This window comes from Acartia tonsa, chromosome 6 (genome assembly GCF_053477335.1).
Source record: "Acartia tonsa isolate MP-2025a chromosome 6, ASM5347733v1, whole genome shotgun sequence".
Lineage (NCBI taxonomy): Eukaryota > Metazoa > Arthropoda > Copepoda > Calanoida > Acartiidae > Acartia > Acartia tonsa.
This window is the reverse complement of record NC_137265.1, coordinates 15443063-15457792: the sequence shown is the minus strand read 5'-3', so window position 1 is coordinate 15457792 and position 14730 is coordinate 15443063. Positions and strand designations below refer to the sequence as shown.

General features: G+C 33.8%; 1 protein-coding gene across 2 annotated transcripts; it reads right to left on the bottom strand.

Annotated features, from left to right (window-relative positions):
• Positions 1-532: 532 nt before the first annotated feature.
• LOC145321962 (uncharacterized) lies at positions 533-14592 on the bottom strand. 2 transcript variants are annotated; one of them, XM_080163675.1, is made up of 18 exons: positions 14417-14588; positions 13773-13878; positions 13460-13521; positions 12820-12926; positions 12321-12406; positions 11882-11943; positions 10736-10772; positions 10155-10276; positions 9208-9295; positions 8124-8220; positions 6921-7015; positions 5721-5787; positions 4124-4173; positions 3577-3670; positions 2853-2919; positions 2127-2200; positions 1179-1235; positions 533-727 (listed from the first exon to the last, which is right to left on the bottom strand). In XM_080163675.1, the coding sequence occupies exons 1-18, from the start codon at positions 14544-14546 to the stop codon at positions 650-652; spliced, it is 1479 nt and encodes a 492-aa protein (XP_080019801.1). In that variant the 5' UTR covers positions 14547-14588; the 3' UTR covers positions 533-649. The 2 variants fall into 2 exon arrangements, 1 of the variants encoding a protein (XP_080019801.1); XR_013880463.1 differs by lacking the exon at positions 533-727 and having other exon boundaries at positions 3621-3670; positions 14417-14592.
• Between the last annotated feature and the right edge of the window lie 138 nt (positions 14593-14730).

Here is a 14730-nt window from a genome sequence, read left to right as displayed (position 1 = left end):
GCCCCCCGCAGGGGCTAGAAATAAGAGAAAACCTACTGTGAAAATAAGACAAAACGCTCCTTAAGAGGCGTTGTCACAAAACTGGCAATATTAGTTTTATGTTATATAAATGTAATATTATATAGTATATATAGTAAATTTTGGTCAAGTAAAGGTTAAAATATATAGTATATATAGTAAATTTTGGTCATATAGTATGATATAGTATCCAAATTCATCCTATATAGTATAAATAGTATATATAGTATGCAGTGGTCGCCCTGAATACTTATTAAAGGTAAGTACATCTGCTAAGCAAAGATTTGAAAATAAAACTTTAAACAAAGTTTTATTCTGATTTATAAATAGAGGGGTTAAATATTCGAAGGGCTATAAAGGTGCAGAATGTTAGCCTAAAACCATCCAAACAATCAAATAAAAATACTAGAATAGCCTAAAACTAACCTGGGACCTTTCTAAGGCTATCCTATAGTGGAGAAATTAAGTAAGTTTCTATAGCAAGTGGGATCTTTTTACAGTTGAGATATTATTTATAAATTATCTTTATTTGTATATGTTCGTTTGTCCATTTTAGAGATGAATTTAAATATCTAGATAGCTCTTCAATTGTATATGTTCGTTTGTCCAATTTTTCATTCACTTGCACTGTTTACTTGTTCTGGTCAGTCCTAAACTTTCTTGGGGCGTTGCGGATATTTCTGTAGAAATCTTGTGCCACACTGCAGGCCTGCAAATAACAGAACTAGTTATTGTGGGGAAAAAAATTACCTACCCCTTAATCTACTCTTTAACAAAGGTGCAAACGTCCATAAGTAGCAAAGCACAAAAAAAATCATGGATGGACGGATAAACGGACAAAATTATTTTGTTATAGAGTAGATGCAGGACTACAAACTACAAGATTAGTCTTCATTAAAAAAAGGTAACTACCCCTTCATCTTTAAGAAGGATAATAACATCCATAAGTAGCGAAGCACAATAATCATAAATGGGCAAACGGACAAAGTGTGTTAAAGAACAGATTTTCAGAGGCCATAAAAAGAAAAAGAATTAGAGAATTTGTGATAATTAGATAGGAGTAGAAAAATCGTTAGAAAAGGTTGTTGGATAGTTCCTATACTGTGTTACTATTTACTAAAGGATTTAGACTTTTTATATTTATTTCTATATTTTATTACCTCAAAATTAGAATTTTTGAACTCCGGATGGTTTATCAAGAAATTATAGAAATATCTAAAGAGTAATAAGTAATTATAATCAACTTTCAATAAAATACTTAACTATCTACTTTTGTTGACATAATACTTTCATTTCATGAGCCAAAGGGCTTTCTATATCCTAATATAATAAAAAGTAGCATGATGTCTGTCTATCTGTCTGCAACGATGGATTTCGCTAACCACTGAACTGACAAGGTTGTACTATTCAGTAAAGCTTCTTGTAACAGTAAACAGTAACAAGCCCTTTTCACTCCACAGGGGGAGCATAGGCCGCTGACAATTTGTCAGTGTTTCTGTAACAATGTGGCTTTATATGTATGGGATAGGGCTGTCAGCCCTAAGCCCTATGATTGCGGTGTAAAGCGTCCATTTGCCATATTAGACAACCAACCCTTTGAATGCACGACCTTTGTCTGCGAAGTCCTAACTGTGCATGGTAGTGAGTTGCGCCTGTTTTGGGCCAATGCATTCCCTCTACTCTAACTATTTATGTCGCGCACCTGACATAGCAGCAGTAGGAACCATTTTTAACGTCTCTAGTTATGACGCGGTGTCCGAGATTCGAACCTATCACCTTCCCGACGACGAGCGGATGCGCTACGTGTTGAGCCACGGTCGCGGGTAAAGCTTCTTGTAGGTTAAGAAATTTATAGCTATCTTCCTAAGAGAAATCGACCCTGATAAAAAATAACCCCCACAAAAAATTTATTTCTTTAATTAAAAAAAAAGTAAGTTGAGAGTTTCTTCCTTCCTCATAGAGTATAGTAGGTATAAAGGCAGAATTAAGTTGTAGAAATAAAAGATTAGATATTATTTCATTAATTGCATTATATCAAAAAAAATAAACAAGAGTATTTGTAGAAACTTCACTACTGTAAAACTTCTATGATGAAAGTTAATATTCCTGATATCATCAATTTTGATTTCCGTTATTGATGTAAAAGGATCATACCCTTTTCTTATCAATTCCAGTCCAAATCCTAAATAATAATACCTAGTTATTTATCGCATAATATTTTAGACAGATTTACGCAGATATAATATGGAAAATTTTAAGATGAAAGCAAGTTTGGCTAGCCCCGAAGGTTCTAAGGCCCAGGCTAACAAAACAGGCATCAATTTTATGATTTTTATTTTAATATTAGTGGAAAATTGTCTGTAATATAATGGCTGATAACCGGTTGTAATCCAGCGGATATTAATCGGTTTCGAACCATCCATACTAGAAAATATTAAATCGACATAAAAAGAAAAAAAATTGAGATCAGCATGCTATAGACAACCAACCAACCCTTTGCCTTTTCCAAACTTTTTAAACAACCATTTTAGTTAGCAGAAAAAATTATTTTGTCTATTATATTCTTGTGATTTATGCTGCAATCATTTTTCGGAATGGCAAACTTAACAATCACAAGTTCTACATTTTTAGGTGCATCTCAAAAATTGTCTGGTAAAAGTTGATTTTCTGTTGAATATCTTTATTGCTAATCCTAATAATGATCTTATATAAAAGTATTTGAAATATTTTAAATTCTCCTAGTACCTAAAAATGTTATTTATGCAACAATCTCTTTGGATTGAGGGAAGATTAATCTATTTTTTTATGAAGTATCCCCGAATTTAAAAATGTACCTGGAAGCCATCTTTCAAATTCAGGCATGACTGGGTTGTACAGGTGGTTAGGACGCGAGGATAAACCCTAAAAAAACTTTTATTTAAAGAAAAAGTTATACTAGATATTAAACAGCAATTTTAGTAGGGAATTATCTCCATAACTCACTATGCCTGCCCGAAAATCCGGCCGTCTGTCCATTGGCAACGTAAACGAATTTCTCAGCTGCTATTTAAGATAGACAGCTAATTTTATGGTAATGATACCCAATACCAATGAACATCTAGTATAAAACTTACTTGGCCCGTCTGCCAAAATTCAAAAGACAGAGAAATTTTTGATAAACATGCATGATTTCTAATAAGGACTTATCTCTTTCTTTTTCCTTTATGAAAACTTAGCATCTGCTATACAACTAACTAATTTCTTCGCCCCAGGCCACTAGGGGAGGTCAGTAAATTAGTCTAATACCTCACAGAAAATTAGTCTAATACCTCACAGAGACATTTATAAGGCTTCACTGATAAGTACAACCAATTCGGATCATTGTTTTCCAAAATCTTTAGCTTCAGACAAAAAAACCTTACTACTTTATATTAAAGTATTTTGTTCATCTATGATTGTTTTGTTCTTAGCTTCTTATGGATGATGTCATCCTTGTTACTTAATTAATGTTTTTTTTGTGAATATAAAACACTATGGATAAAATACGGAAGTGTAAGCAAAGCACGCCTATTAACTTACCAAGAAAAAGTATCGAAGGTGTTCCGGTTCTTTCAGCGGTATACCTGGATCTATCCTGGGAGTTATCTGTACCAGGGCAATGTCTTTATCAAACCTGAACAAACTCACAAGTATTTGCTAGTTGTCTGCCAGGTATTATTCTGAATTGTTTAATGGTAAACTGTAACCGATCAATGTTATTTTAAACCCTAAACAAAGCTAAAAAACGCTTAAAAGCAGTCTGACAGCCATGGGTGTTTTATACTTAAAAATGTTCCATTACGTTGCGAATGTTGACGAGAAACTTCAACCGTCTATCTTGCATGGAAACCGAAGAAAACCACGTTTCGTCCAAAACGTTTTAATTTGACGGACATTTCGATTTATAGAGTTGCTTTGCTACTAAAACTTTTTTAATTGATGGAAAATCAAATGTATAAGATTATTTTTTACACAAGACAAAGATACAGGAATTGGACAATCGAGGACAAATAAACCTTATCAGCCTTTTAGAGTGATAAAATTCTGTCTTTTGTAGCTTATCATTCAATTATAAATAAACGCTTACCTTTTCATAAGAGCAGCATTTTTAGGTTTTGTGTTTGTCGGCTCTTCATACTAAAACAAGGTTTGACAACATCCATAAGTAGCCAAGCATAAAAATCATGAACGGTTATAGGGACAAGAAGATTTAAAGAGCTTTTGTTAAACTCAATAATAGTTACCTATCCTAGGAGAAAAAAACATTCTCACGTATTTTTTCTTTTCTTAAAATTTTTTAGATTTTGCAGCATCACTGACAGACCGACGGACAAAATGAATTGCATACTGGATGCTGTTTTAGGGAGTAATAGAGGGGACAATGGGCAATTAATTCAATTTAAGAGTTTTTGCTGAAAGGCCATGAAATCAAGATTTATCTAGAAAATTTGAAGAAAATTGTAAAGGTATGTTAATCAAATTTAGAAAACTATAAAATAAGAAAAAAGTTCTAATAAAAAAGCATTCATTTGAAAATTAGATTACCAGTACATCAGACTGACGTAACCATTCTGAAATTAATTACTAGAAAAATCGTCCCTGGAACTCGTTTACCCCATATTTCTAAATTTTAAAATGCCACTATATACAAGAATTAAATTTAAGGGTTCTTAGATTGTTTATTACACAAATATCACAATAAAGTTTTTATCTATGAAATAATATTTTTTAGAGAAAAAAATTATAAAAACTGGCCATCTCATAACAAATTTTTCTGTCTGCTAGAAATTAAGATTAAGATTAAGTTTATAGATACTTGTCAAAATTAACTCAGCGAGTTAGCGGCAAAGATGCGCTAGTACCCAAAGTCAGTCAGAACCTGCTAAATTCATGCACATTCCCTTTAAGCCACTACATAAAGTCTGAGACTCCTAAAAATTGAATATTCGATCCACTGTCCCCTCCCTTACTCCCTGATGTTGTTTAGTACAAGTAATCGTTAAGAATAAGGAGGCAACAAAGAAAATTATATAATAGCTCAGCTACTGAAAAGATTGTTCAAAAAGGGGACAAACAAAAATAATTTAAAAAGATATCTTTTTTGGCCTAAAACAGGGATGACAACACAGGGGGGTTGGGGTGGTCTTACCTTACCCTCCCTTAAAATAGCTATAAAGTTTTCCAGGACCTATGAGAAGCTACACTAAAAAGGGGAACCGTATCGGTTCAGTATTTAGCGAGACCTTCGCTACAAACAAAAGCACCTTACTACTTTATATTACAGGATTCCATTTAAGCTTTCTAATACCTTTTTATGATAAGCAATATAAGAATTATTTGCTTTCAGTGCTGTTTCTAAACATGCAAAACAAGGGGTTTTACGGAATATATGGGTGAGTAGTTTACTAGTTACTCTCCAGTGTGGCTTCTAAACCGATTTATATGCGCTGGATTACAACCGGTGCCCAGCCATACTGAAAAATCATTTAAAGCATCTAATTATAGACAATTTTCCACGAAGATTAAAATAAAAATCATAATTTAATACCAATTTTGTGAGAACGGACGTTTGGCCTCTCAGGGCTAACAAAACTGGCTTTAATTTTTTTATTTTTTTCAATTTAATATCCGGAGAAAGTTGTCTAAAATGATGAGATAAATAACTATTCTCTACTTTTCTTTACCTTCTTTTTCCACGGGAAAAAATCTTTGGCTGGCAGCAAATCCACCAATTTGGCATCAAAGAAAAGTCTAAAAGAAATTGCATGAAAGTAAGGTAAGGGACATTGGACTGTAAAGGGGGGGGGGGGGGGTAGGGTAATGCAACTATCTCGTTATCAAATCGCAGATGGCACTTAGAATCTAAATTTCAGGATGAAATTAGGAATGAGTAATCCTTTGTAGGTCTATTTTCCCTAAATCGAATAAAAAGTTGGAAATTTAATGGCATTCGTTAAGCCGGTTTTTGATATTTTCAGGGCAAATCTATCATTTAATTACGTAGGAATCAACTTTTTGAATAATATGATGACCAGCCGTTTTTAGTCGGTTCTAGCTGTACCAGCTGGTACTAGAGATTTTTAAAAAGTGTATTTGTATTAATATCGATTAAAAGCCCTAAAACGGCTAAACGGCTGAGCCGACAGCCGTTTTCTGTTACTTTTCCAACGTTTTATTCAATTTAGGGGGAAAAAAAGACCTACCAAGGATTACTCATACCAAATTTCATCCTGAAATTCGGATTCTAGGTGCCTTTGCGCATTGATTACGAGATGGTTGCATTAACCCCCCCCCCCCCCCCTCATATGGTACCCATCTTATTTGTTAAGTGCTTTTGTTGAATTTTGATTGGTTGGTTCAACACATGTAGATTCCAATTTTTTCAACCAATATAACACCCCCCCCCCCCCCCACCCAAGGACTAAATTAAAAATGAGGGGGTACTTTTTTTGCCTAACCCCTGAAGGACTGTACTTGCAAAATCCAAACCTTGCGAGGCTACCAATATAACCTAGCCCAAATTAGTTATCATAAGGTAAAAAATAAACCAGACCCCCCCCCCCCCCCCCCACTTATTTACAATTCAAAATAAGTTTCCTGTGTTTGATAAGGCACTCTAAGGGAAACTGCCTAATAATTTAATGTCTTTTTCAGTATTGGTTCGAAACCGATTAATATCCGCTTCATTAGAACTGGTTCTCATCCATACTAAAAAATCATGTATAGGATCGTATTATGAATAATAAAATAAAAATCATAAAATTAAAACCAGCCCGGGCCTTCGGCCTCTCGGAGCTAAAAAACTGACTTTAATCTTACATTTTTTTATTTTAATATCCGCGGAAAGCTGTCTATAATATGATGCGTAAATAACTATTAAGTACCTGAACAAGATAGAATTCTTTGAGTTACTTTGTTTTCTGCTTAAAATTGTAAAATTCTCGGCATCTTTTAAGGGGTGAAATGCAGTTTTTGGTTCCTACAAACATTATAACAAATCAAAGAAAAATTATTAGATATCAGTGTTTCGGAGCCGTTTGATTTTGGTGCAGCTCCGGCTCCGACCAAAAATCAAGAAAATCTCGACATTTTTTTTTCTCCCAAGTCTATTTTTGACTTTTGAAGGTTTTAAAAGTTCAATTTTTGATAAAAATGGACTTGAAAAACTTAAAAGGGGCATTTGCACATGAAAAAACAGAGTTACCAAATTATAATTTACAAAAAATCTCTTTATTTATCTAGTCCGGAGCCGGAGCCGTTTTTTAATTAAAATACGGCTCCAGCTCCGGCAAAATATGGCGGCTTCACGGCTCCCGGCTTCGAAACACGCTAGATATATATTATAATAATTCCCTTTTTTTATGACATCAAGATTAATATGCATTAGTTTAGACATAGAATCCTGGGATTTAAATGGATTAAACCAATAAATTTATGTACAAAACTACCTCTTCTGTAGATTAAAATTAGTGGTTTAAACGCTTTGAAACTTAACTAAATGAACAAACCAATCAAAATTCGAAAAAGTTGAACGAATACGAAAAGGAATGGGAAGAATAGTTTACTAAACAGCCTTATGTCCCCTACCTCCTTGCATACAACCCCCATTGAACGCTTAGAAACTATTTTCTGAAAGTAGAAATCTACTTATTGAAATGGACCGGTTAAAACTCCCCTTTATCAGTCCATCCTCCCGCACGCCCATGGTTATTACGTTTTTTATATGACAATTTTCCAGGGATGGAGGGGACAATGGTCTATTTATTACACAAGTCACCAAAGTTTTATACCGTTTTAATGTAAGTTGGCTCAACAACTTTGGGGACTTTAATGAATTTTGATTGATTAGTTTATTTCATTGAGTGTCCAAACGTTTCAGCCGCTATTGAAATCTACAAAAGGGGAAATTTTGTGTATCATTATTTGTGATGGACATTAATTTATCGGCCATTGTCTAATCCCTTTAGATCCCATCAATTTCCCCAGGTCAATATTATCAACCTGTTGACATGACGGACGCCAGGCTGGGTGTACAGAAAGTCAAACCCTAAATGTGGAAAAGCTTCGTTTCTCATAATCTATCTTACTTTAATAATACATCCATCTGTAGTTCTTTCAATTTCTGGAATGGTAAAATTCAGTTTGAAGAATGTGATAGGGTCTAGTAGCAGAAAAAACTCTGGCCTAAAAAAATAATAGATAAATACCCAATAAAAATACTATAAACAAGTCTTATTTGTAGTCCACTAGGGTACAATAATGAATATTCCAGAATGGCTTTGAAACCGATTAATTTACGCTGGATTAGAACCGATTCTCTGCCATACTGAAAAATCATGTATAGCATCGTATTACAGACAATTTTCTACGAATAGGATAAAAAAACTTTGATACCAGTTTTGTTAGTCCAAACCTTCGGCCCTATACAGAGCTAATAATACTGGTTTTAATCTTAGAAACTTTTATTTTAATATCCCCAGATTATTGTCTATAATATAGTGGAATAAATATCTATTACACTAAAAAGTTGCGCAACAAGGATGACAACATTCATAAGTAGCGCAGGACAAAAATATCATGGATGAACATTGAACAAACGGATGAGTTCTTTGGTAAGCTGAGAAAATGTATAATATAACAGTAACAAGCCCTTTTCACTCCACAGGAGCATAGACCGCTGACAATTTGTCAGTGTTTCTGTAACAATGTGGCTTTTTATGGATTGGATAAGGGATAGGGTTGTCAGCCCTAAGCCCTATGATTGCGGTGTAAAGCTTCCATTTGCCCATCAGACAACCAACCCTTTGATTGCACGACTTTTGTCTGAGAAGTCCTAACTGAGCATGGTAGTGAGTTGCGCCTGTTTTAGGCCAAGGCATTCCCCCTACTCTAACTATTTTTGTCGCGCACCTGACATAGCAGCAGTAGGAACCATTTTTAACGTCTTTAGTTATGACGCGGTGTCGGTCCGAGATTCTAACCTATCACCTTCCCGACGACGAGCGGATGCGCTACGTGTTGAGCCACGGTCGCGGGTTATTATAATGTATAATATACCTAATGTAATATGCACAAAAAAATTAAAGGACAAAAAGGTTGCATTGACATACGTGGAGACAGAAGACGTACGAAGCTAACTCAGATTTAGAGTAGCTGCACTACTTCACTTACCTGGTGTTTGCAAATATATTGTTATGTTGATGTCTGAGTAGGTACATTTGGATAAAGTTTTGCAAAGTGCTGTAACCCGACATTCCAACTAAAAATATCTTGGATCATGGAAAGAAAACGAAGTAGCGGGTTTCGTCGTATTTTCACAGTAACTTTTCTCCTTTTTCTAGCCCCTGTGGGGCAATCAATAACAATTACCTCATATAGCCCATCAAAAGCTACTGTGAAAATACGTCGAAACCCGCTACTTTGTTTTCTACATTTTCATTTTAATACCAAAGTAATTTCTAAAAAGAACGTGTCCTAACTTTTGTGATTATGAACAAAAATAGTAAGATTTTTAATTTGACACCTTACTTTTTTAATTCTGTTGAGTAATTATTGAAAAAATCTATTTTGTTGAACCTCGGTGATTTAAACTTTTTAACTTTGGGAGCTCGTAACGAATAGGTTAGGTAAAGAAAAAAAGACATAATAATATTTCATAACTTAACAATAACATCCAATGTCTTAAGGACATGGTAAGTTAAAAAAAAGTCTTGCTATTAAAAGATATTCAAAACTCTTGAACCATTTTAGACATACTTTAAATCAAATATAAATGATTTAGATGCTCAACGATCAAAAGATCTTCAGTTCACAAAAACATTCTTTATGTTCAGATTATAAGAAACTATGGCCAATCAATCAATAAAACAATTTCAATTTCCATCAAGTGCCTTATAAAGCACAAACCCTTCCCCTTGTTTAGAATTAAATAAAATAAGAGGGTTCATGGGTAGTTTTTCCCTAATTTATTCATTATTTTAGGTTAGGTAAGGTTATAATAGGTACTGTGATCACCGTTTGGGCTTAACCCTCCTCTTTATTTCCATTTTTACAAATAACAGAGAGGGGGTGGGTTCTGTGCTCGATAGGCACTTTGAGGGAAAGCACCAAACGATTACCGTATACATAGGCAGGTACTGGATTCTCCCAGGTACGGAATTCAGGTCTGTTGACCAGTGAGTGCATACAGGTTTCATTGCCAGTACCCATCAGACGAGTCTCGTAACTCATACGTGCCACACTAAGAAAAGTTACAAGGATGACAACATCAACAAGTAGTGTCACTTCAGGATCCCAATTGAATGAAGATGGTAAGAAATGACCCAGCCCCCCCCCCCCCCCTTTTATGTTAATTAAAATGATAGGCATGATTTCTCTTCTTTTCATATTGCCCTATTATGACCGAATGCGATCTTCTTGGACTAAATAAATAACTTATGTCCAAAGATCCTCACATTTCTTGAGGGAAAAAAACAGTGGACGATAAATTAACATTCGTCCCCAATTATGATAAACAAATGAAATTCCATTTTCTATATATATATATATGTATTGGTTGAAAGGTTTTGACACTGCAAGTTTGGAATCAAATTCAATAAAAGTTAAAACCACGAATAACACAACGTGGTTATAAAACTTTTGAGTATCAGTGTAATTTCCAGTCTAATGTCCCTTCCCTTCCTTCCTGAAAGCTGCTTACCTGGCTATACCTGGATACTCTCCAATATCAAGCTCCTGTTTCATCATAATATGGTAATATTTGAAAATGTAGGGAGAGAGGGGGGAAAGTAAATTACGCAGCACATTTTTTTATTTAAAATATCCCTCGCATTTATTGACTTTAAAACTTTGGGTACAAATCAATTCATCGTCCATTGTTTTGTCCCTTATGATCCCTGGTAAAAAAATAACATAACCTGGGTTGTAAACAAGGGGTAATGGAAGGTAGGAAAAGGAGAAAATAAAAGTGGACGAAAGAAATCATTCACCCCATAAGAAATAGAAAACAAATTAATGTACATCACATTCACCAGTGACATGAATGATGATTCACAAAATACTCCCTCTACAATTGTTGGTTTGGGAATATGTTGGTTGAAAAGTTTGGTCACTGCAAGTTTAAACTAACTAATCACAATACAATTAAAGTACTCAAAAGTACAAGATGAATAAAATAAGAAAGTTTGGATACCAGAGAAATTTATAGTAAGGGGGGGGGGGGGGGGGGGTTAATGCAACCATCTCGTAATCAATGATTAAATGGCACTTTGAATTCGATTTTCGATCTGAAATTTTCATGAGTAATCCTTGGTAGGTCTATTTTCCCTAAATCGAACAAAAAGTTGGAAAAGTAAAGGCTGGCGGCTCAGCCGTTTAGCCGTTTTTTGCCTATTTCCAAGGCAAATTCATCATTAATTACGCAGGAATCAACTTTTTAAAACATATTTTGGTTTAATTCATGTTATATGATAGCAATAACCATTTTTTATATTTCTAGTACCAACAGCTACCGGCTATAACCGTTTGATAAGGTTTTTTAGCCACAAAATGTATTATGTGTAAATAGGTTTCGTGACTAATTTACTTTTAAGATATCCAAAAAATGGCAAAACGGCTGAGCCGCCAGCCGTTAGCCGTTACTTTTCCAACTTTTTGTTTGATTTAGGGAAAATAGACCTACCAAGGATTATTCATGCAAAATTTCAGATCGAAATTCGAATTCTAAGTGCCATTTAATCATTGATTACGAGATGGTTGCATTAAACCCCCCTCCCCCCTTTATGGTAGTTTTTAAGGTAGAGTTTTCATATCATTGAAAATCCACAAACAACATAAAACCATTCCTTAAGTAATTCTTTTGGATGGATGTTTTTCAAAAAATCTGATGCGGATACAATTGTGATCTCTTTAATTAAAATATAAGATTAACTTTTTTTATCAGAAAAAAAATTTAACGTTGTTCCATAAAGTGCCTTGTTGGGCACAGAACCTTCCCCCTCCCCCAACTAATTCAAAATGTGAGGGATGGGAATATTTTTTTATTACTTTAGGTTAGGTTAGGTTATAATAAATACGGGTTGACCCGAAAAAGTGAGGACAATGCAGAGGTGGATTCTTTAAAAAAAAATTGCCCCACTAATCGCTTAGTGGGGCAATATTGTTTTCGTGAAAAATCCACCATAAAAAGGGGGGGGGCGGGGGGTTAAAGTTCAGTGCTTTGATTATTATTATTTGTAAAATACACATTTGATTGAATGAAATTATTTTCGTCAATCTTTATTCCTGATTTGATATTTTTAGCTTGTAATTGTTTTCTTAGTTCCATTGATGTTAAACATAACATTCCATCAGAATCATACACAACTTTGTTCTAAATAATAAAAAAATATTATATTTATAGAGCAGCTCTTCGACTAGGTATATATTTTTACAAAATGTCTTTTACTGAGCGACTAATGATTTACCATTATTTGTCGTTTAATTCAGATGAAAATTTCATTTTCCAAATGAAAAATTTTGGCCTTATCCCATTTTTTTAATTTTTTAAATTTTGAGAATTTTTAAACCTCACCCCCCCCCCCCAAAAAAAAAAAAAAAATCTATGACTCTCGCCGAGAACGATTATTTGGTTAGGTTAGGTTGTAGTTTTGTCGGTGAAGGGGGAAAACAAACGAGAAACTATTGAAGGGTGGATAGTGGTTCTGTGCTCAACAAAGGAAAAACTTCGAAAAGTTTATTTAAGTTAACTAGACGAAAAAGCACCCTAGGCTAATAAAAACTCACTTGGTTATCTTTAGAGTTTAATACAACTGAATTTTCCACTATTGATTTAGCTATCCTCTTAGCTGTTGACGGATTTATTAGCATCATTTTCTCAATCAAAATACGCACTACAATAAATACAAGAAATTACAATTTGCTTGTTCAAAAACAAGGATGACATCATCCATAAAAGCTCTGAAACGATAAGTCAAACTGACATTAACATTCGTAGAGTGTCAGAACTGAATAATTAGAAATATAAATTATAATTTCGAAACAAATTTTTAAGTAAATTAGTTTAAAAATTCTTAAATACAGGATAATTTTTTTGGACATACATCATCATGCAAAGTTTGAAATCGATTGGACAATTCCAACATGCATTATTTAACGAAAAGAGCTATCCGTTACGTTGGGACGGACCGAACCTAATTATAGAAAAGCTTTACTTTTAAAAATACACAAACATATTAATGCACGATCGTGTAGCTAGTTGAACTGCACGTAAAAAGTATTATTAATGGTTTTAAAAAAAACAGCCTCATTGATAAACAGATATGAAGATTGACATTCCAAATACTTTGGCTTTTAGACCTCCCAACTACTTTAGAGAAAGCCTAAAAATTAATGTGTATATCTTAAATCTTGTGTATAGCCTCACCTGGCACTTTGGCATATGACTTGGTCATGTAATCGAAACCATTTTTGTACTTTCCCATTCCCCTAAAATATCAAGGGATAAAAAAATTGACGTTGAATTTAAATACATCCACAATGATGATAATCTAAATTACCACTTTTGTAGATTAAAATTATTGATGGAGAAATTTTGAAATTAATAGGTAGTTTAGAACCGAAAAATTAAAATTCGATAAAAAGTAACAAAAAGTTTTGAGACTACAAATAAGAGGTAAACGTTATAAAACTTTGGGTACCAGTGATTTTTAATACTTTAAACTTTTAAACTATCTTACTTTCTTGGTTCAAACAGATTTTCTCGAACGTCAGCAGGCATAGTGCTTAAATATTGCAACATTGCGTCTCGTTTTGATAATTTCTTTTCTTCTTCCTTGGGTTTTTCTATGTATAAAAATAATTATTAGGTTCCATAAAATGTTACGTTCAATTAAAAATCGAAGGTATACTCTGTAGGTAGTTTATAAACGGTATAATCAAATCAATAGGTAAAGTTATACCCTACAGACAACCAACACTTTGATTACTCGACTTCCGTCTGAAAATCCTAACTGTGGATGTTTACGCCTGTTTATGCGCAAGTGTTTTCAAGCCCGCACTATTTATTGGTGTCACAGGCTTGACATTGTAGCAGTATCTACAATTTTTAACGTCTCTAGTATGACAATCACATTAACAAGCATCTATTTGTCCTTCTACTTTGTTTTTATGATGTCTGCTTTTATCCTTTCGTAATTTATGTTTGTTTGACTTAAACAAAGCATTTGACACAATACGTTTCCATCCTATAAAAGTTTTTTTAAAGCTGTGAAATTGATGACCAGATTGGGTTGTATTTTTCAGGGACGCTTTTAGGGTGGTTTTAGGGTATTTTCCTGACAATTCATCCCCCCTCTAACCCCTAGTTAAAATGCAAGATTACCTGGGTTTGGTAGCGCATTCTCCGAAGAAAAGCAACATTTTACATTTGTGATTCGTTCCTTTAAAATTCGTAATAGAAATAAAGGTTCATAAACTCTACTTTTTATCAAAGAATTGTTATATAATCGCATTTTGGTCTGCAAAACGAAAAACGTATGTTTCTCTTTAATTAAGTAAAATATCTTAACAATATATTTAAAATCATTTGTCTATCTATAATACAAAGTAGCTTGATGTTCGTCCGTCTCGACGCTTAAGATCTCGGTAACCACTGAACCTATTGGATTCTACTCTTTAGGGGATATATCTACTGAT